We start from the raw sequence: 22244 nt of genomic DNA, 5'->3' as shown, positions 1-22244 counted from the left end.
GAAAGTTCCTGGTCAGTCTAATTTAACAATGCCTTGAGCACTACAAAGTGCAGAAACAGATGACCCTTCCTTAAGATCTGCCCCACCAAAGAACTCAAATTTGTTAAAATTTCTGGAGTTGAAATGATCGCAGACCGCTTCTGGCCCTTACATTGTTTGTGAAACTCATCGATCATCATCTGCCGTAGGTGATGTCGCTTCTCTAATGCCTCGATCAGCCTGGGAAGAGTCTGCTCATCATTGATATCCAAAAGTTCACAGGACGGCAGAGGTGAAAAACTCTGTAAAACCACTTCTGTAACGAGTGGTTCTGCGTTGAATTATAAAAAAAATATATTATTAAAAACAAGAAGTTACACAGGAGAGAAAGCTTATTTAAACAAGTTGAACACCTGTGATTAGAACCCCCAGTCCAGTGTGCTTTGCGTTGTCACAATCATACTTCCTTAAAAATGAGTTATAAAAAAGAAAAAGCGGGGAAAATAAGTTATAGTATGTAACAAAAGAAAATTCATTTATACTTTGGCTCTTTTTTCTTTTCTTTGCACTTGGTTCTTTAGAGAAAGGGAAGTAAGTAGTTCTCTACTGTGAAATCAACCTTAAGGAGAGAGAGACTGAGAGACATCAGCATGTGCATGATGTGACACACATCATACCATCTCCAACTGGACCTCCCCGAGCCTGGTTTCTGTATCTCCTTCCAGGTGTCAAACCACATATTGCCTTGTCCACTGGTCTTGCCACTTCAACTTCTTGAGTCACTTCTGCAAATCTCATGACTTGCTAAGATACAAAACACATTGGAGGGGGTTTTTGGTTTTATAAATCAGCATATTCAAGTCCTTCAGAAATTACTCAATGAAACAATAATAAATTGGTCATTAGTTCACTTCTATAACTAATGGTTCTGTATCAGTTTTAAAAATATTTAAAATATCATTCTTCACATCCAAATTGTTGTTTTCTCCATAGAAATGCAGAGACTTTATAAGATAAATAGATCAAAATTACCAAGCTCTCTTCATAATCTTCAGCCTTTGGATTCACACACACGATCATGCGTACTTTACCTTCCCCATCAAAGTAGTTCTTGAACAGATGGGTTAACTTTGAATCTCGGTATGGAACCATCTGTAAATACATTCAAACCCAAATATATAAGGCACAAGAACGCACACAAACAAAGCTCTGCAAATGATGGCCGGCTGTCGCTTACTTTGTTCGTTCCGTACATTTGGTTCTCTCTCAGGACTTCCATACACGTTCTTAGCGTCATTAACGACTGATTAATGTTACCTGACAGGAAAATATAGACAGAAGACATTTGAAAACAATATAGTAGCTACAATGTGGTCTGTCTGCCTATAAAATCCCCACTTCATAGAAATACTATATGGAAATTACAACTAATGGGTTTTAATGGCCCAATCTAAGGAATTGTCCCCACATGGCCTTGCTGTATTTCAGGAGTATTTTAATAGCAGTGTTTCAGGAGGGGGTTAACACCACCCTTCAAGGATTCTATCAAAAGGACTGTCCGTGAAGTGCAACATTATATACTTTATGGCCCATAAAGTTTCTTCCAAATCTTAAATTCTGTGAAAGAGTATATTAAATGCAGCTGTTTAATATCCTCATATTAAAATATTATCTCAAAAGCATTCAGGCTTCATCAGCACTGAAGTCCCACCCCACCCCTGCCCCAGGTACCCAGAGGGGCTCCTGTCTCCAACAGTCATGTGTGTTAGGACCAACTCTGTCCCCTCCACATCCAAACAAGGATTTCAGTTTTGGGTTTTGGTTTTGGTTTTTTTTTTTTAAGATTTTAGTATATCTGGGACGCCTGGGTGGCTCAGTGGGTTAAGCCTCTGCCTTTGGCTCAGGTTGTGATCTCAGGGTCCTGGGATTGAGCCCCATATTGGGCTCTCTGCTCAGCAGGGAGCCTACTTCCTCCTCTCTCTTTGCCTACTTGTGATCTCTCTGAATGAATGAATGAATGAATGAATGAATAAGATTTTAGTATATCTAAGTAATCTCTACACCCAATGTGGGGCTCAAACTCACAACCCTGAGGTCAAGAGTCACATGCTCTACTGAGCCAGCCAGGTGTCCCCAAAAAAGGATTACTAAGGTGACACAGCTGTTACTTCTGACCACTCCTGTTTGGATTTCTGAGTCAAGGCAAGTCTGACCGATTCATCAAGCCTCCAGTGAGGCAGGAGAGCTCACTTGCAGAGACCCCCAAATAACATCGGCTAACTCCCACTGTGTTCTCATCCTTGGTCACTTCTCAAAACACAGAGCTCATCTGTGCCTCCATAATGTCCCATGATGCAGGATTCTTCTTCCTTGACCCCAACTCCCAATGTCCTTTCTGTTTCCACTGTGCTCTCTGGAGCCCAAATTCCTGTTACCAGACTTCCCTACGTCCTCACACTCTCACAGAGAGCTCCACCCATCTCTCTCTAATTACCATGATTTCTTAACCTGAGGTCCATATTGTCCATGGGTACATTTCAGGAAGTCTGTATACTTGGATGGGAAATAAATTATACCTTTAGTTTTTCCAGACTTCTGAAATAGCACGTCTTTTCAATTATGAATGTAGGCCAAAACGTAATATTAGTGGTATCTGTGATTTTTGTCAGCACAAATCATAGGTAATTTTATAGCACCTTATAGTTTATTGCTGATCAAGATATTTATGTTCAATTTTCTTGTAGAATTTTACAGATGTTATTTATTGAATAACAAAGTATTCCTTTATTTCTGATTAGTAGTTTCTTGATAAATATGTATGGATCATTTGGAATTTCTTTTTCTCAGTTTATTGAGAATATAATTTTTTCTTCCTTTTTAAAAATATGGTAACGAACAATGGTTTAATTTCCAATGTTAAACCAATTCTAAAATCCTAGCTTAAACATATTTCATTGTGATTATTAACTTTTTCATATACTGTCAAATTTGGGATTTTATTCTTTGTGTTCCTAAGAGAGGTCTAGTTGTAATTTTTGTTTCCTGGTAGTATCCTACTTTGGTTTTGTTGTTAAGAAAGAATAGCCCAATAAAAACAAGATTGGATTAAAAAAAAAAAAAAAAAAAAAAAAAAAGATATTTATGTTCATCACTACTTTGAAATTACATAGTTATAAGACTTACTGATACATCTTTAAGGCATTGATAAAGAAACATGTAAACTATTATAATGACAAATGCCTTAAGAATACTTTTAGTGGGGGACGCCCAGGTGATTCAGTCAGTCAGCCATCAGACTGATTTATTTATTTTAGAGAGAGCCCAGGTTGGGTGAGGGGCAAAGGGAGAGGGAAGAGAATCTCAAGCAGACTCCCTGCTGAGTGTGGAACCTGACGTGAGACTCGATCTCAGGACCAGGAGATCATGACCTGAGCTGAAACCAAGAGTCAACACTCAACCAACTGAACCACCTAGGTACCCCAGGCATCCACCTCTTGATAGCAGCTCAGGTCTTGATCTCAGGGTTGAGTTCAAGCCCTGCCTTGGGCTCCACGCTGGGCATGAAGCTTATTTTAAAAAGGGAAGGGGTGGGTTGTACCTGGGTGGCTCAGTCAGTTAAGCATCTGCCTTTAGCTCACGTCATGATCTCTGGGTCCTAGGATCGAGCTTCACATCAGGCTCCCTGCTCAGTGGAAGTCTGCTTCTACTTCTCCCTCTGCCCCTCCCTCTGTTCGTGCTCTCTTTCTCCCTCAAATAAATAACTAAAAACTTCTAAAAAACATTTCCATCTAATCAGTTAACTTTGTAATCCTACATACCTTATGTCATTCACTCAGGGATATTCTGTGAAGTGTCCATGGGCTTTACACTGCAGTCAAGGTGCAAAGCCCCACAGGATTATCCTCTGTCAGAAGGATAGTGCTTTCCCCTGCAGCCCAAGCAAAAGTTGCTTGTTTTCTGAAACCTGACATTTATAAGGATGGTGAGCAGAGGAGGCCAGCAACACTCTCCTAGTCCCTTGCTGCTGCCCTTCCATGTTCCCCAACTCGCCTGCCCCTGGGTCATTCTGGTGTCTGTGAGGACTGCTCCAACATGTGCCAAAGGACTCCCGCTCCCTCAGCTCCAGTCAGTCTGTCTTCACCATGGGAGCCGCACAGCTGTGTCCACACCCCGAACCTTTATCACTCAGAACTGTACCTCCTCTAGAATTCTGTGTCCCAGCCACGGTCTCCTCTTCTTCCCATGCTCATGCCCTCATTTTTATCTCAGCTGTTCCCCCATCTGTATCAACACTGCTAGTCCTTTCTGGTTTTCTCCCAAAGCATCAGAACCCTCAAGTTTCTACTTTCTTCCACTGAGATAAGCCTTCTTCCAGCAAGGTGAATCCTTCCTCTTGTGATCTGGAGCCCAGATTCTCTATCTTAAATACACATATATAGTGTGGAGGTTTTGTCATCTCACGTGGCTACCACTTTCTTTCTCCTTCCCAGGCTCTTTTGATCTGTCACCTCAAGCATCTGTTCCTCAAGGCTCTGCCTCAGCCTGTTCCCATGTGTCCTCCATGAATAATCTCATCTCCCCTGCTGCTTCCATAATATTGGCAAAACCTAAACCCATATGCCTCCAGTCAAATCTCTCTCCTTCCAAATTCGTGTACATCCAGTGACTAGGCAGTTCCCCTGGACTAAGCTGAACACATCCAACACAGACTCTTCAACGGCCCACACCTGCACCTCAGACTGCTTTCTCCTCAGCTACGATCTTGGACCTGCCCTCCCCCTCTTGCTTCCTCTCCACATGCAGGTCGACTTCCCAACTAGCTCTCCCTTTTCTCCCACCCTTGCCTCCAGGGCACATGATTGCTCCTCTGACCTACTGCAAAAGGCTCCCAGCTGCTTTTCCCATCTCTAGACCTGCCTCAGTACCTTAATTCTCTATATGGGAAAACATTCTTTCTGAAAGACTAATTCTTCATTTCCTTTCAAAGGAGGCTGCATAATAGTAAAAAGACAAAAGCGTTGAAAATCCAGCCAACCTGGGTTTAAAATCAGGCTCGAGTCTTGGGAAGATTACCTAACTTCTCCCAACCCATTTCCTCATCTGAAAATGGGTATGACACAATCCTGAAAGGTCAAAATCAAGAAATCGAGCCCATGCATAGTAAATACTGTGATACTTACTAGTCCTTTAATTGGCAACCACCATTATTCCTTTAGAACAAAAATTCAGACTTTTTAATATGATAGACAAGAGTCCTCATGGCCTTGCCTTGCCACCTCAGTTGTCATGGGTCACCAGCCTATACCCTCCCACTTCAGTGACCTTGACCCTGCCATATTCTCTCAGTTTACAAGTGGCTGTCTCCTCTGTCAAGTATGACTTTAACCCTGTCTTCCATATAGCTCACTCAACTGAAGTGTCAACTACATTAATTTCCTCCTAAACTTTCCCTCACATGCACCCCCAGACTAAATGAATGTTCAAGTACTGGCACACAGTACGCACTCCATACATGCTACTAGGTAAACCGTAACATGAACAGCTACACTCATGAAAGATTAAAAAAAACAAAAAAATACAGTATTCCTTCCAATTTGCTTTTGTGTTCAAAGATTTTTTTTCCCACTTCCAGAAGCCAATTTTCACCAGTATGAATGTTGGAATACCTGTTAAATCACTTAAATTTAAGGATCTGGTGCTTTACTGGCAATAGATACAATATGAATATAACTTGCTTTATATTTATTTTAATCACTTACCCCCCCCCGTTCTTCAAGCAGCCAGTGTATTATAACATATAGAATATACATATTATATGTTTTATATATATATATATATATATAAAACATATGTAACACACTGATACCAAACCAACATTACTAAAGAAACAGCAATGACCACTAAACTTAGCCTCCAAATTATCAAAATTGAAGACAATTATGCTTAAACCACCTATCAATAAGCAGATGACAGACTTGGCATTGCAAGTTTTTGGAAGTTGTAGCAATAAACCAGTACTATGCTGTGCTCACCAGCTTCACGTAATCTGTTCCCTTCTGCTTTTGTCCGGTTCGTTCTTTCACTTCCAGCAAGATCTACCAGGGACAACTGGCTTATAGTGATTTGTTCCTTTTCCTGAAGAGAAGATCGTAATTCCAATAACATGAGGTACAACTGGTTTACAGTGTTCTTCAAATATATTCCAGTCAACAAATTATTAAGTCTTATAAATATCACATTTGCACAGTACAAAACGGTAGGGCTAGATGATAGAGGTTTTGGTGGAAGAGTCTGCTAAGAGCATAAGCTTAGTTATATTCATGGTAGTCTCGATGACTTACCTGTTGTCTGGTCTTCCACATTATACTCTAAGCCCCATGAAAGAAAGGATCAATGTTCTCATCTCTAGCAACCTGCACAGCGCCTGAGTGCAGGATCTCAATCCATGTCTGCTAAGTAGTGACTCTAGAACAGGCCTATCCTAAAATTTTCTATAACCGATACTTAACAATTTTATAATTGAAAAATTTCATAATACTCTAATTGTATAAAAAATGAAGAGGTACATAACTGATTTGTAATATTAGATGTGTTCAAAGGACAGCAAATATATATGGAGGCTTGACTTAAAAGCGTTTTCTAGCTAGTATGCGTACCTACTCTATATAAAGTCAGGCACTGGCCTAAGAATTCTACATGCATTGCCTGCTTTAATCCTCACAGAGGATTATCAAGAGTTTATAACAGGTCAGACAGCCAGCAAATTAATAGGACTCAGAATTCGAATCCTGGTGGTCTCCAGTATGCTGCCATACCATCTCCTCATGCCATGCGGAAACCTTCATGATGAGGTTCAAATGGAATTACACTTTAATAGCTCAAAGTTATTAAATGATTCCTATTCAGGCTCAAATGCTTTTACTAATTTAAGCCTTGTAGTGTGACAGGCCTAGCAGTAAAGGTGATCAGCTGATGGGAGGTCTACTTGGCCTATCAGCTGAGAGAAGAACAATTTAGAATTGTCATCTCCTAAACTGCATCTACCCTGGAAAGTTAACCGCTGACATTTGAAAGCCATTAACTGAATTCCCACATACAAAATGAGTCTTCAGAGATAAAATAATGACCCATACATACTCATCTTATCTCCTCTATTACAGAGATTTATAAAGATTTGTAAACCTTTTTTACAGCACCATTCCATGTTCTCAGATTCAACAGCCAGCTTCCCAAAACTACACTCTTTAATGGAATAATTTTTAAATGTCATCACCCACATTTAATAATTCTAGAATGGTCTTCACTGCAGTCAAGCTTCCCTGATTTAACTCTAGTTCTAAAAACTAAGGGTTCAGTTAAAACAAGAAAAACTCGGGACGCCTGGGTGGCTCAGTTGGTTAAGCAGCTGCCTTCGGCTCAGGTCATGATCCCAGTGTCCTGGGATCGAGTCCCGCATCGGGCTCCTTGCTCAGCAGGGAGCCTGCTTCTCCCTCTGCCTCTGCCTGCCATTCTGTCTGCCTGTGCTCGCTCTCTCTCCCTCTCTCTCTGACAAATAAATAAAATCTTTAAAAAAAAAAAAAAAAACAAGAAAAACTCCACACAGTACAAGTTTACCTGTAAGACATTGTCTCCATCCGCATCCAGGGGAGCCTGAACTAATTTAATGTTGAACACACTATGGGAACGGCTGGACTCACGATTCAAATGTGTGTTAGCAATACGTCTCTTTTTCTGGCCTGTGATGACAGAGACATCATTGATCAAATCTGAACTCAGTCATTACAGTATACATGCTTTCTACTAAATAGTACTGCCATCAAATTATAGTAGCAACTCTTGGGATTTTATGTATTGTTTCAGATTTTCCTAACTTTAGCTTGGATTCTAACCTCTCCAGAAAACTTCAAAAGCCTCCTCGGTAGATTTCACTTCTACTTCTGTACATCCTGCAACATACATGTTATGGTTCTTATCTTCACGAAGCAATTTAGACTGTGGTGGTCTGTGAGAAAGAAAAAGACATCAGTCTCCTAAATAATGAGATCCTAATATCTCAGCTTAAAGACTAGGACTAAACTGCTGGACCACAGACATCGAATCTTACAATGGGAATAGGCCTAGGCAAGAGCTCCAAAAAAAAAAAAACCCAGGGAACTCAGGTAAGCATAAGGGTACACAGTCAGCGTTAGTTACATAACAGGGTCATAGGAACCTATGTTGTTCTAGAAGCTAATTTGTTCTAATAAAGCACACAAAACACTTACGAAACAAGTAGAGAACAAAACAGTATTATGTATAGCAACATCACATGCACAGGTTAAGCAACAAAGTCTAGCATTTCCCTAATTTTAAAAGTTCAACAGAGAGCTGGTTCTCACATCAGAGTCGGCAAAAGACAAATTCAGAAAGAGTTTGGTATATACCAGGAGTGGCAATCTTTTCAAAGTGGCTGGTCAAGTGTTGATCTGCACAGTAGGATAAGAATGGAAAGGGTGCCACTTGTTCAGCCTGTCTTGTCAGCGGTGGGGGTGGAAATGTGTGCCAGCCACCATCATTCAGTACAGGGCAGATCCCCAAGCAGCAGGCAGGGGCTCAGAGGTAGCAGCCCGCCCAGGGCCAACAAAAAACCACCTACATGCAAACATGCCACAGATGCCAACCGCTAGTATAACTGCACCCTTTCTCCTTAAGAAAAGAGTCAACGTCATCACATACACAAAATCTGTGTTCCTCATGGGCGTGCTGCAACTGTTCCACCTACCAAAGGAATAAGGTGAAAGTTACTGTTTCTACAGCAGCCAGGCTCAGTCCACAGTAGTGACAGTCACAATGAGTCAGTGCTTAAAAACCCTCTACTTATAGTATTTCTTCATTGTACTTAAAAAACTTAAAAAAAAAAAAAGGTTAAAAACTACCCTAACCAATTAAATCTGAATTCGATGCCAAATACGCACCCCATGAGTTCATTCAAGGAGTTACCAGAAAGGTTACAAGGCATTGTATCAGTCTTCCTTTTTATCAGTCTTCCTTTTGTAAAACTAAAACCAAGATAGACTTCTTTGAAAATAATCTCTTTTAGAACCAAATAGAAACGTGGCACATGCGCAAAAAAGTGAAATGGATTGGTAGCAACGAATGACATCACAAAAGTTGAGGAAAATGGGTACACACAACAGACACTCTGAAACAAATGGGAAAGGAAGTAATCTATAAATTGCTTAATGTAATTTATTAAACCTGTTCTCAGTCTAATGGTTTTCTAAATATCCAGCTGTTTCTCCAATAATGTTCAGTTAATCTTCATATCATTTATGTTCTGAGAGGCCCTAACAAAGACAGCGTTGAAGATAAGCATTTGGCTTAAGAACAAAACCATCAACTCAAGAACAAGATACTAATACTACATGAGACTCCAGAGTCCGCTCTGGCACAAACATGGATTGTGAGGCCAGGCTATTCTTCAGTCTGAGCCAGCCAAGACCCAAGGAAATCTAAGGAGTTGTCTTTTAACTCTGGTGGAATGATGTTACAGATGTCCCTTCACGTTAATCAGTGATGAAAGATCTGTAGCAGTTGTACAGACAACAGCTTTGCGCTCCACTCTGTAGAGATCACCAACCGCAGATGGTTAACATGGCTACAAACTCCCAACACAAAGCTATAGGTTCTTGAAAGGTAACCCCAGGGAACCCACGTGCATAGGACACTTCCTTACACAATTATAGTGTTTCTCAAAATACAGCCCCAAAGCCAAGAGTTCTCAAAAGTAATGTCTAAGATGAGGATTCAGGACTCTCTTCTCCTTAGATGCCTTAACCCACTGATTCCTTAATACAGCTGTATATCTGGTTAAGAATAAAACTATGCATCGAACACCAACTGCATGATATATTATGCACATTAATATGTGCATGAAATATATGCACATTATATTTCATTGGGAAAACAAAAGCATTATCACCATTTATCACTGAGAAAACTAAGGCTCCCTGAGGTAAAGTGGCTTCCCAAGGTTAAGCAGCTGACATGGGACTCTCTTTGCTACTTACTTAGGCTTTATGGGATCAAACGGCACCTCTTCCAATAGATCGTAAATGTAATTATTATATATTTCAATATACGAGACAAATACACCATAGACACTATCTTCATCAACCTCTTCTGCTTTGCAGAATTCTTGTACATTTATCATATCTGCAAACTCTGGGTCTACTTGTCGTCTGAAAAAAGAAAAAAAGCCAAAAAGTCTGTTCTGACAGAGTCAGCATCAGAAGTAAATGATCCCAAGGGGAATCTAAAGATTTACGTTAAATGACCTGTCACTGCATGCAATCTATTCATACTCGTGGTCAGCCAACAGTACCTGCCGTGTCCTCACTCTCCCACCCGAAGTGGCACCTTCTCTAAGTAGTATTTCAAGGACTTTGTGCTCAAAACCAAACAGAACTGAGCAAATAAATTTAATGAAGAACATTCCTCAACTTTGATCTCACTACAGTCAACTGTCAGACCAACTCCCCTTCATGTTAGTCATTCCCTGTGCCTGAGAAAGCCACCAGGCAGGGTTCCCCTTAGGCTAGTGTCGCACTGAATGTGACTACTTACTTGCTAGAGGGAGTCTTTGGATTGGGCATGGCTTCTCTCTTCTGCCGTTCTAACAAGGCATCAACTTCACACTGTATATCCATGCTATTCCTGTCATTAGATTTAAAAACCTGAAGTGGAGATAAAAATCAGACCGTGATTTTTTAAGAATTTAATTTAAATAGTTTTTTTAAACATATTTAAGACGTAAGAAACATTTTTATTACTTTTAAGACATACTGAAGACATAAGAATATTTATGACATAAGACATATTTAAGACATAAGAAACATTTATTACTTAAGGTTTCAAAATGTATCCAGTGTATTAGTTTTCCTTTAACACTACTGTAACCACCGGTCTATTGGTCCCTATGCCCTCAAGTGAAATAGTCACAACTCAAAAAAAAAAAATTACACTTACGTATCGTTTAGCTTGAAATGACCCTATACTGTTAAAGATCATGTCCAAACAACGAGGAAGCAGACCTCCTTCCCCTGGAGAACCAGTCATTGTGTGAGTTTTTCCGCTTCCTGTCACACCATACGTGAAAAGGAGACCTACAATGCAGCAAGTCAACATGGAGTTATATGTTGAAAGTCACACTGGGTTATATTTTGAAAGTCCTCCACTTTTAATATTTCTTCATTGTATTAAGAAACACTTAAAATTAACCAGCTCAAAAAGCAGTCTCTAGGGGCACCTGGGTGACTCAGTTGGTAAAGCTTCCAAGTTTTGATCTCAGCTCAGGTCTTCATCTCAGGGTGGTGAGTTCAAGCCCCTTGCTGGGCTCCATGCCCAGGATGGAGCCTACTTAAATAAAAATAAAGTATATTTTTTAAAGATTTTATTTATTTATTTGACAAACAGAGATCACAAATAGGCAGAGAGGCAGGCAGAGAGAGAGAAAGAGAGGGAAACAGGCTCCCTGCTGAGCAGAGAGCCTGATATGGGGCTCAATCCCAGGACCCTGAGATCATGACCTAAGCCGAAGGCAGAGGCTTAACCCACTGAGCCACCCAGGGGCCCCAAAAATAACATATTTTAAAAAGCAGGTTTTATACCACCCTAACAGATTAAATCTGAATTCAAGGCCAAACATAACCAAATATATAAGTATCAAAAAAGTTTTTTCAGAAGGGGACAAAAAAGAAAATGTAACAAAAGCTCCAATAATCATACCATTTTTGCCATGAATGAGGTCCTCTACCAAGGGGTTAGCCACAACATCAAAGAGTTCCTTCTGGGTGGTATGAATGCCAAATACTTGTTTAAATGAATATTGAGTCTGGGAAGAAGGAAAAAATAAAAAGCATATGAATGGAATTTCACTCTAAGCTAGAAATACATCCGTTTAAATATATTCAGATGTTTCTTAGTGAACATTTAAGATCTAGACACCCCCCCCCAAAAATTAAGTCTTTAAACTTGGAACCCTTAAAGTCATGACATAACTCAAGTTATAACCCTTACACAGAGAATGTAGAAGTCTTAATTAAGTCCACTAATGCTTCACAGACCAAGGATGATTTTGGACAACAAAGATCAAAATCATCATGACTCAGTCACAGACTTGTGAAAATCATCAAGCATTACCCCATACACTAATTTACCACTTGCTCTTTTAAAAGGCCATAGCAGCATAAAATCAAGTGATTTGGTGTACCATCTTAAAATCAGAAATGAACTGTAAATATAATCTCATCTGAGTTTTTCTATGAAATAAATTGTGACCTTTAAAAAAATCAGTACTTCAATTATCTATATGATTATTATAACACTATATTACCAAAAATATTACCAAAAATATTACCAAACTCCTACTTGGAAAATTTGATTGGGGACTGAGATATATATGAATATATTTCCATGTAAACTAAATTGTCCTATTTGTCCAGAGGCTGGAGTTCTATTATTTCTGTTTTGTTATTTTTAGTTTTTCTGTATTGCAGACACTGCAATTATTTCTGTAACCTTCCTGAATTTCGCAGTTTTTATTTCACGAATGTCAGTACTAAGTTGTTACGTGAGCATTCACTAGAATTTATTATGGATTATAGCTTTTGTCAAGCAGTACCCTCTTTCCTGTTTTATACCCTTGTCCTTAAATTCAACCTGTACAGGTATCACTATCATGACCCTTATATTTTTAAAATTAACAGTTTTGTCCCCCCCAAAAGGGGACATGTATAGATTAGTACTCAAACTTACACTAATACAACATGTGCCAAGCACTGCCTTAGCCTAGCAGTGGATCATTTCACTCTTACCTTTGATTACATACTATTAATTATTATACTCATTTTATAACTTGTTAAAGATCACACACCTACTTGAGCTAGAGTAACTCTTACTTCATGGAAGGTACTACCCCAACCGTATAAACCAGCTATAGAGTTCACAAGAAGAATGAAGAATCTTAGGGCGGAAAGGATACACATAAAATAGTGCTGACAGATCAGTCAGATGACCTCCAAGTTCTTTGTGAACAAATCCCTTCTTACCTGTAAAGAAAACCAAGGCCCAGAGGAGGAACTTCCCCAATCCTCTGGTGCTGACTGGTATCCCAGCCATTTCTAGGCCAGCAGTGCCTTCTGTGACAAGGCAGTTGAGAACTGCTAATCCCCGCCAAGCTTTCTGTCTACTTATACATAGGAAATTAATCTAATAGAGAAATGAAGTTCTTCACAGTAAGGCAGTTCTCAATTATTTGACATCTTTGAAGGCCCACTCCCCCATGAAACCTTCCAAGACTATGCATTCATGCTTCATCCATATTCATTGAAAGGGGAACAGGAGAGATAAGGTGCATATCCCCATGAAGCTTAATTATAGCAGGGGAAAGAGACAATAAAAAAATCTCTTGCTGTGCTAAGTGCTATCAAGGAAGCACTGAAAGGGCAGACCGGGATAGAAGCAGGGAAGGGTGCCACTTCTGTTACGGTAGTCTGGACACTCTCTCTGAGGAGGTGACGTTTAAGCTAAAATCCACAGATGAGGAGCCATCTGTGCTAAGAGCCAGGAGGAAGAAAAGTCCACACTGGGAGAACCGCCCTGAGGCACGATCCTGAGGCTTATCCAAGCAACTCAAAGAACTAGATGGCAATAGATGACCATGGACAAATAGACAAATTAAGCAAGATTCTGCCCGTTTAAAGACTTTATGCCTTGAAAATTTTTAAACAGGAAAAGGGTCAAATCAGATTTACACTTTAAAGATCTCTCTGGGGTGCCTGGGTGGCTCAATGGGTTAAAGCATCTACCTTTGGCTCAGGTCATGATCCCAGGGTCCTGGGATCGAGCCCCACATCGGGCTCTCTGCTCAGGAGGGAGCCTGCTTCCCCCTCTCTCTATGCCTCCCTCTCTGCCTACTTGTGATCTCTGTCTGTCAAATAAATAAATAAAATCTTAAAAGATCTCTCTGGTAGCTCTGTGGAAAATGGGAAGTAAGATTCAGAGCGGAAGCAAGCAGTCCAGTTAGATTTCAAGTATGGTCAACAAACCAGTGCCCCTCTGAGAACTGTTTGTTTCCTGTCTAGCAGGAGAGAATTAGAGAAATCCGGAGAAAGTTTAGAAACTTGTGTAGCCATTTGACATGGCTGCCGCATCCCAGTATGACATCACTAGGCTCATCTCACTGAACAGATTATCAGATCACTTCTCTGTGGTCTAATTCAGATGGCAAAGCTGCAGCACGAAATTATCGGTCACGATGCACTGAAAATTTTAAAAAGCTGTTCTTCACTACAGATCATTTGAGAAGCTCTAGTCTTGGTAATTAATAGCAAGGCTAAGATGGGTGGGGCCAGAAGAGATAGAAACAAAAGGACAGTTTCATGTTGGAGCAGAACTGATAGAATGTACTGAATGGCAGACAAGCAGGGACACATGGTGCTACCATTTATTGAGAGAAGCCAAGGGAGGAAATGATTTAGAGGGGGGAAGAATCAAGAGTTCTTTTGGGCACGTAGGATTTGAGATGCCTATATGACATCCAGTGCATGTTCAAGTTTAGAAGTGAGTAAAGGGTTAGGCTGACAACAAAACCCCAACAAATCCAGAATTATCGTATAACCAACATTTAAAGCCGTGGAAAAGTGTAAAGAGAGCCCTGGGTATAGCCCACCCAGTACTGAGAAGTTGGAAAAGGAAGAGGAGCCCACAAAGGGTGGCCTGTGAGAACCAAGAACATGAAGACTTGGACAGGAAATAGGAGAGGGCTTCAGGAAGGACGGTCCTGCTGACAAACAGATTATGAGGACAAGAAATGTCCATCCAATCTGAGCAGTCCAGAGCCCACTGGTAGGCTTCTGACAAGCTCGCAAGAGCAGGGTGCACAAGAGTGAAAGGCTGCGTGAAAGTAGAGACAAGAAGAATCATTGCTTCCTCCTGCATTCCCATAGTCCATCTCTTTCAGCTCAGCGGTCTGTCTTCCATCTGTGCCCTCAACTCAGCTGTAAAGGCAAGGATTGTGCCTTACTCATTTTTTAAAATCTCCTTCTGCCCTGCAGCTTTCGTGTAATGTTTGTTGAACTGAACTGAACTCACTTTGCTCAAGATTTTACTAAAAATAACACTTCCGGGGCACCTGGGTGGCTCAGGGGGTTAAAGCCTCTGCCTTCGGCTCAGGTCATGATCCCAGGGTCCTGGGATTGAGCCCCGCATCGGGCTCTCTGCTCGGCAGGGAGCCTGCTTCCTCCTCTCTCTCTGCCTGCCTCTCTGCCTACTTGTGATCTCTGCCAAATAAATTCTAAAAATCTTCAAATAAATAAATTAAAAAATATAAAGATAACACTTCAAATACACAATGCCTATTGCTATTTTAAACTGCACATTAAATTGTATCTATGTGTATGTGTCTGTGTGTATAGTCACCCAGCACAATCATTCATTAAATAATCCCTAATCTAAAATAAATAATCTAGTATAAGAAATTAATTCATAAAAGCAATCCTCTAAACTCAAGTATACCAAACGTAGGCCTAGTCACACTTTATATATGGTGGTTATAGGGAAGTAAACAAGTTTTTCAAAAAAGTGGAAATGTCAATTGTGTTATATGTAAAAAATGTTAAAGCCCTTCAGGAGAGAACATCTCAAGTAAAAACAGCTTGGTTCCAGTGGGAATTACCTCCTTATAGTCTCCATTTCGGTTGAGTCTGTAACCCTCAGGAGTATGAAGCTGAACAGTTGTGTTATTGATCACTTCTACGCAGCACTCTTGATCAGGAAGGCTCAGTGGGCGCACCCTACAGTACACCTGAAATTACAGGAATGGACTTCCAGAACAAAGGTTGACTACTTTTCATTTAAGCTTCCCATTCATTCATCCAACACTTGGTCTCAACATAAGAGATTTATATGAACTTAGTGCTATGAAAACAAAACTTGCTTCCAGAAAGTGTCAGATGTAAACAGATATAACAGTTACAAGGGACTTTAAATACACATACAATTAAAACAAATTTGGATAACAAAGCATCAAATCACACAGCTTCTCTTCACTATTATATTGGCACCAACTGAATAAAGCCATATACAACCACTAATACAAAAATCTCTAAAATTAACAGCATCATAAAATGAGAATTATTTGAAAAGCTGTCAGAATTCTTTGAAATTCGATGTCAAATAAAATTTGACAGCTTAACACTTAATATACAAATAAATGTATACATATATACCAATAAGAATATACAAATATACAAATAAATAACCACAACATCCAAAAGACAGCTTCTTAATCAGTGATAGGGTTAAGGGAAAACTGTTCAGCTGTATGTGCAAAGTATCTAGTTCCCTTAACTTAGAACAAGAAACACATTCCAGTGCCAGTGGAGAGAAAAATACCCCAGAGCAAACCAACCTTCTTTCATTTGCCATCTGCCTCTAAAACCAAGTTCCTAAGCCTGAAACTTGAGAAATACATACAATTATGATTAATTACTGGACTGAATTAACCTGTTCTACACCAACATCTTTATGAAGCACGTCATCAGTTACTGTTTAACAGCCCTGAAGTTGGGAGAGGATGCTCATCCAAGCAGAAAGTTCCCTGCCTTCTGAGAAAGCAGGAAGAATTCTCCCAGACAGGTGAAGAATATTTTTCATTATCTAACTTTACAGATTATAATTAGTTACAGGAGTTATACAGTTGACAACCAAAGACTTCATTTTACTGGACTAATGAACCCACATAGAAACAAAAATGTTAAAGCTGGAACCAGCCTTACCTAAATTTTTCACTAAATGTTGTCTATTTCACTAAATGTTCTCTGACTATGCTTCTACATCTCCATCCCTTCCAAAGTATACACAGAAGACAGAAAAGGACTGAAGAAAACACACACACACACACAAATTTAAAGGGAGACCTTACCCCAACTGGGTCTTTAAGACTTGTTTGGGATCCTTTCTTCACTAGAAGTTTCCTGGGTGTCTTAGTCCTCCTGGTCATAGGTTAAAAAACATTAAGTTCAAAATAACATACAATAACCTCACCTATAATTCATACAGAGACAACCTTCCTAGGATTTATAAAGGTCTCCCTTAGCAGTTCTAAAACATTACACCCCAAATAACATAATAAGCCACATTAGAACAAAGTCTGCGGCACACAGTGCAAAAGTAAGCAAGACTGGGTTCAGGAGATGGTGTCAGTACTAGATAATAGTTCTATATTTAAAATAGCTTGCATTTTTTCTGGAAGGACTATACAGAAAGTAAAGCACTAGAAGTTTGAAAAATTTACAGATAATTGACCACCCTTATCTTGAAAGCACTTACATATGGCACAAACACACACACTGCTCCAACAGCCATTGCCAAGGCGGACTGACAAGGATTAACTTCACCAAATGACAAAAAAGCAGGTGGGGAAAATCCCACTTGATGCTTTCATCAAGATCTGTCTATGCTTTTAAGGAACAATTGTTTATTGAGTTCTCCGAGTTTATCATCCTTCGTCCCCAAACAAAATTTAGTCTCCAACCTGCAATTTCTTGCTCTCTTGGAATCAAAAGAAAAAGATATTTTGACTTCACCAATTTCACCAAAGCATGCGGCTTACCTCCAAGGCAACCCCCACATTTATCTATAGTGAAGATGAACATTTAACAATAAAATTAAGTGTAATTATTGGCATGGGCTTAAGATTATTAAAATATTTTCACAACACGGCCCGAAATGAAACAAGAAAATTAGTGTTTTTAGTACAAAATATCATGGTGGCTTTCCTTAAGCTTATATATATATATATATTTTTTTTTTAATTTATTTATTTTTTTTTAAGATAAAAGATTTTGACTTTGGCCCCTTCAGAAAACCAGCTGCCTTTGGCAAAGTATTGTTTTACGCAGGAGCCGTTCGGACCCAGCGCAGCGCGGACGCCAGGTCTGGGGCGGGAATGCCGGCTTGAGCGCTCGGGGGCGGGCCGGGACTGTTAGCCTGCCCGGACTCCCGCCCCAGTACCCGATCTCGGCCTCCAGGCCGCGGGGCTGGGCTCGGAAGGGCACCCTGCGCTCGCGGGGGGCCAGGGCCCTCCAGGGCGGAGGCCGCCCGGCGCCCGCAGCACCAGGGCACAGCCCACGGGGCGACCCCCTCCCGCACCACCCGCGGCAGAGTGCAACCTGGAAACGCCGGTGGCCGGGCGGGAAAGGGCCACTTCGTTAAGGGCTGGCGGCGACGGCGTCGGAGCCAGGCGAGTGGAACCCGGGTTGACTGCAGCCCACCAGGCCCCAGGCTCCCCGTTCCCCGCGACGTGGGCCGGCCTCTTCTGCCCTCTGGAGGCCCGGGGCGGGACGCCGGACTCCGGCGTGAGGGGAGGTGGGGACGTGGAGGACGCGTCGCGGACCGGTCCCCGCCAGTCGGGCTCCCCTCAGCGGCCCACGCGGGGGCTCCCTCTTTGGGGGCCGCGGCCTGGACAGCACAGGACTCGGTGCAGACGGAGGAGAGGCCGGCCCCCGCCCCGCGGCCCGGTACTCACGCTGGCTTCATGGCAGCGGGCTCCGTGCTGCCGGGACGCGCGCGCGGGGCGCCGGGCTCGATCCGGCGGGCTGGTGAGGGCGGCGGGCCACAGGGACGCGCCTCGGGAAGCAGTACTCGGCGACTAAGGCGCGGCGCTCCAGAAAGCCGGCAAACTTCGCGGCGAGCCCAGGTGAGCTCGCGCCCGGCGCATTTTAAACGGGCCAATCAGCGCCCGCCCGCGGGAAAAAGGGCGGGGCCTCAGAGGAAGTGACGGCTCTGCCGGAAACGGTGCTGGTCTCCTAGGCGACCGCCTGGAGCGCGCAGCGTCCAGGATGCCGGGCTGCAGGCTGAAACCGGGACCTCAGACGTAATAAAATCCAACCCGTTCCACTTTCCCAGGAGGAAACTGAGGGTTTCTTTTCCTACAGCACAAGAAGGCCAATGGAAGGACAAGTCCAGGGTCGACGCCGAGGTCAAAGGTGTTCCCGGACGGGAGTGTCGTATTGTCCTGTGCCCTGCATCTCTCCCTCCCTCCTTGGCTTCCACATCACCACATCATATTGGATTTCGTTCTCTCCTTCACCCTTCCTGGGTTCTCCCTCTCAGGTTCCTCCAGCTCTTTCGTACATATACACTGTGTTATGAAATTCTTAACAATGTTTGATCCTAGGGGCTGTTCAAAAGAAAACAGCAGGCCCAAAATGGAGTCCCTCATGCTAGGTCGAGTCACCAAACTGGGCCCTGCTCTCTAACCTAGGTGCAGTTTCTACCTACCCGCAAAACGTAGTCTGAACCGGTCAGTCAGGAACTTTCCCCGCTCAGCGGGGGTGACGTCATCTCCATCTCCCCTCTCCCCCTATCGCCCCCCACCACCACCAAAAGCAGATGAGATGATCCTTGAAGACCCCCTGACCTTCTCCCTGATGGAAGGTGACCTGGCCTGAAACAATTCTCTCTCTCCTTTCAGTAATGATTTCCTTTTCCCACCCTCCTTCCTACAAAAACTTTTAATTCTGTACAGCTCCGGGGAGCATCTCTCTGTTTGCTAGACGGGATGCTGCCGTTCACTTTAAAAACCCAAGCTGATCTTTTAAATTACTCAGTTGAATTTCTGTTTGACAGCATACAGAATGAATAACGTTTGGTCCTTGCCAAGACCAAAGTCCAGAACCACCCTTTAATCTGATGAACAGATTCTATCCCACATCAATGTTTGCCCCTAAACGCACGGCAATCAAATATGCCTCTAATCTGTGCTCTCAGGGGGCTCCACTCCCCTCTGCTCAACCAAGCACCAGTTAAATGGACACAATTTCATATCCCTGGCCTATTTTGTTCTACATAAAGGTGTTTTTTCCTAATGACTTTATTGCTTTGTTTTTTATATATGAGTCTTTGAGCCATCAGAACTGTTATTAAATGGCAGTTGGGATTTGTGTTATTTAGGACTTAGGCGTGGCTGGCTACTTCCCTCTTAGTTACCCTGCAGTCTGGCTTGGCCTCAGTCTCTCCATTAGAACTCTTCTCACTAAGACCATCACCTCCTTGATGCTAAACCAAATTGACCCTCCGCACCCCTATCTTACTGGACCTCTGGACAGCACTAAAAATATTTCTTCTTCCTCTTTTCCTATGCCTTTTTTTTTTTCCCTTCTAGTCTCAAAGCCCCTCTTTCTCAGAATTCATTTATGAAATGTATTATTCATTTTTGGCGTTTCTTGTTTTGCTTCTTGTCCCTTCAATGTTGTAGCTTAGGGTTTTGACTTGGTTGCTAGCTGAGGCTTCTCCTCGGGCACTCCCAGTCACTCCCGTGGCTTCACATACCATTCGAATTTGTTCTTCTCAGCTGCAGACCCAGCTGCCATCTGGATTCTCCACTTCATTGTCCCACAGGCCCTCATACCTACCCAATCTCTTCCCCTGAACCTGCAACCCCTCAGTGGATGGAATCAACACCATCTACCCAGTCACCCAAGCCGGGGTCCCTGGTACCATCTTTGACTTTTGCCTCTCCTTCCGTTCCAACATCCACTCACCCCATCTTGACAGCTCTGCCTATTAAATAGCCTTCGAACCTCTCCATCCACTTCTATCCGTCCCCTTGGCTCCTACCATGTCTTGTCTGGATGACTGCAACAGTAACTGAAAAGGCTTCTCTGCGGCTACCCTCCCAGTCCGCTTGTAAACCACAGATCTGGTCACATCACCCTCCTACCTGTAACACCGCAGTAGCTCCCCAGGGCTGGGCAACCCCCAAGGGGCCCCGATGCTCTTCCTCTCCAAGCACATCACTTATCATTGCCCCCTGCCACCACCCCCAGGCACGTGGCCCTTCAGTGCCCCCGACTCATGTAGCTGTCCTGCTTTCCTCCGACACTGCCTTCTTACTCTCAGTTCTCAGCAGATCCTCGTCAATGACCTGGCACTGGATGCTGGACCTCTACTGTATACCCACCAGTCCCCTGCACCCTGCACCCTGCCAACACCTGTTGCTTTGCTTCAGAGCTCCCATCCCAGTTTGGTCACTGTTCCTTATGGCATCCTCTACCGGCTTATCCCCAAAGCCCCGCTAGGTGGCGCTATTGCACCCCAGCGCCCAGCAATGGAGGCCCTCTTGTAAATGTTTGGAAGAAATGGATGAATCCATCCCAGGTGAGGACCCAGTTACATGGAGCCCCCTCCCCAGCTTTTATTCTGGCCAGTTTCTCCGTCCTCACCTCTATCCATACTAAAGCTTATTTTCTTAAAAAAAAAAAAAAAAGTAAAAACAAAAACAAAAAACTAGGCATCTCACACCTAACACATTCTTATCCCTACCCCAAAGTGTTCCCCATAGCCAGTAAAAGATTTGCTCTTTTCCCTAGAATTAGAGATCCATACCAGGGATAACGATAGTAGACAGGGAGGTAGCAGAACAGGGAGGCTTCTACTAAAGTCAGGTTATGGAGTATAATTTATGTCCAGTAAAATCTACTCTTTTCGGTTGCACTGTGTATGTTATGTATTTGACAAACAGCACCCTATACCCATCACCACTGTCAGATGTATAATACTTCCAGTACCCCACAACTTTCTTTGTGCTGCCCCTTTGTGGCCAATCACCTTCCTCTACCCCCAGCCCTTGGCAACCACTTTTCTGACTTCCTCCTTAGAGTTTCCTCTTCCGCAGAAGGCCTCCTCTCTAGCTGGGCAAAATGCTTTTGAGATTCACGCATGCATCGCACGTATCGGTAACATGTTCCCTTTTTACTGCTGAGTAGTAATCCCTTGTATGGACGCATGACAGTTTATCCATCCACCAGCTGATGGACAATTAAGTTCTTCCCCCTCTTTGGCAATTATGGCCTAATTATCTATGTAACGGTCTTTAAGTAGGTAGGGATTTTCATTTATTTGGTGGGATTGCTGGTTTCATCATAAGTGTAAGTTTGACTTTATAAGAAACTGACAGACTGGTAGAGTCCTATGCAAATCACAGGGGAGAGGCTGACACTTCAGCCGATGGGAACCGTAATTAACTCAAATACCCAGCTACGCGCATCCAGCCCTGGGAACCGTATAACCACTAGTGACCAGAAACTGCCAAAGCCTAGAGTGTTTGAGAGAAGGTGGTACAACGAAGACAGGACGCCTGTGGCACTTCCAACACACAACTCTGGGCACTCTCTTTGGGGCCCAGTTGTTCACTCCCATCAGCTGTAGCAACAGCATCTCCC

At 42.5% G+C, this 22244-nt stretch overlaps 1 protein-coding gene across 3 annotated transcripts in view; it reads right to left on the bottom strand.

The window, feature by feature from the left end:
* The window catches only part of KIF23 (kinesin family member 23), a 28177-nt gene extending 9444 nt beyond the window's left edge, over window positions 1–18733 (bottom strand). For 2 of the 3 annotated variants that reach the window (XM_047736714.1, XM_047736716.1), the window contains exons 1-15: window positions 18548–18733; window positions 16943–17012; window positions 15695–15823; window positions 11746–11851; window positions 10987–11123; window positions 10585–10694; window positions 10029–10199; window positions 8695–8736; window positions 7869–7981; window positions 7594–7715; window positions 6012–6114; window positions 1217–1296; window positions 1012–1131; window positions 657–783; window positions 152–310 (exon numbers count right to left, since the gene is read on the bottom strand). In XM_047736714.1, coding sequence (XP_047592670.1) covers window positions 152–310; window positions 657–783; window positions 1012–1131; window positions 1217–1296; window positions 6012–6114; window positions 7594–7715; window positions 7869–7981; window positions 8695–8736; window positions 10029–10199; window positions 10585–10694; window positions 10987–11123; window positions 11746–11851; window positions 15695–15823; window positions 16943–17012; window positions 18548–18558 — 1600 coding nt within the window. In that variant the 5' untranslated portion in view covers window positions 18559–18733. The remainder of the gene's footprint in view (window positions 1–151; window positions 311–656; window positions 784–1011; window positions 1132–1216; window positions 1297–6011; window positions 6115–7593; window positions 7716–7868; window positions 7982–8694; window positions 8737–10028; window positions 10200–10584; window positions 10695–10986; window positions 11124–11745; window positions 11852–15694; window positions 15824–16942; window positions 17013–18547) is intronic. The other variant, XM_047736715.1, reaches the window with a different exon arrangement.
* Between the last annotated feature and the right edge of the window lie 3511 nt (window positions 18734–22244).

This window comes from Lutra lutra, chromosome 7, assembly GCF_902655055.1.
Source record: "Lutra lutra chromosome 7, mLutLut1.2, whole genome shotgun sequence".
Lineage (NCBI taxonomy): Eukaryota > Metazoa > Chordata > Mammalia > Carnivora > Mustelidae > Lutra > Lutra lutra.
The sequence above is the reverse complement of the archived record's forward strand: the minus strand, read 5'-3'. Positions and strand labels throughout refer to the sequence as shown.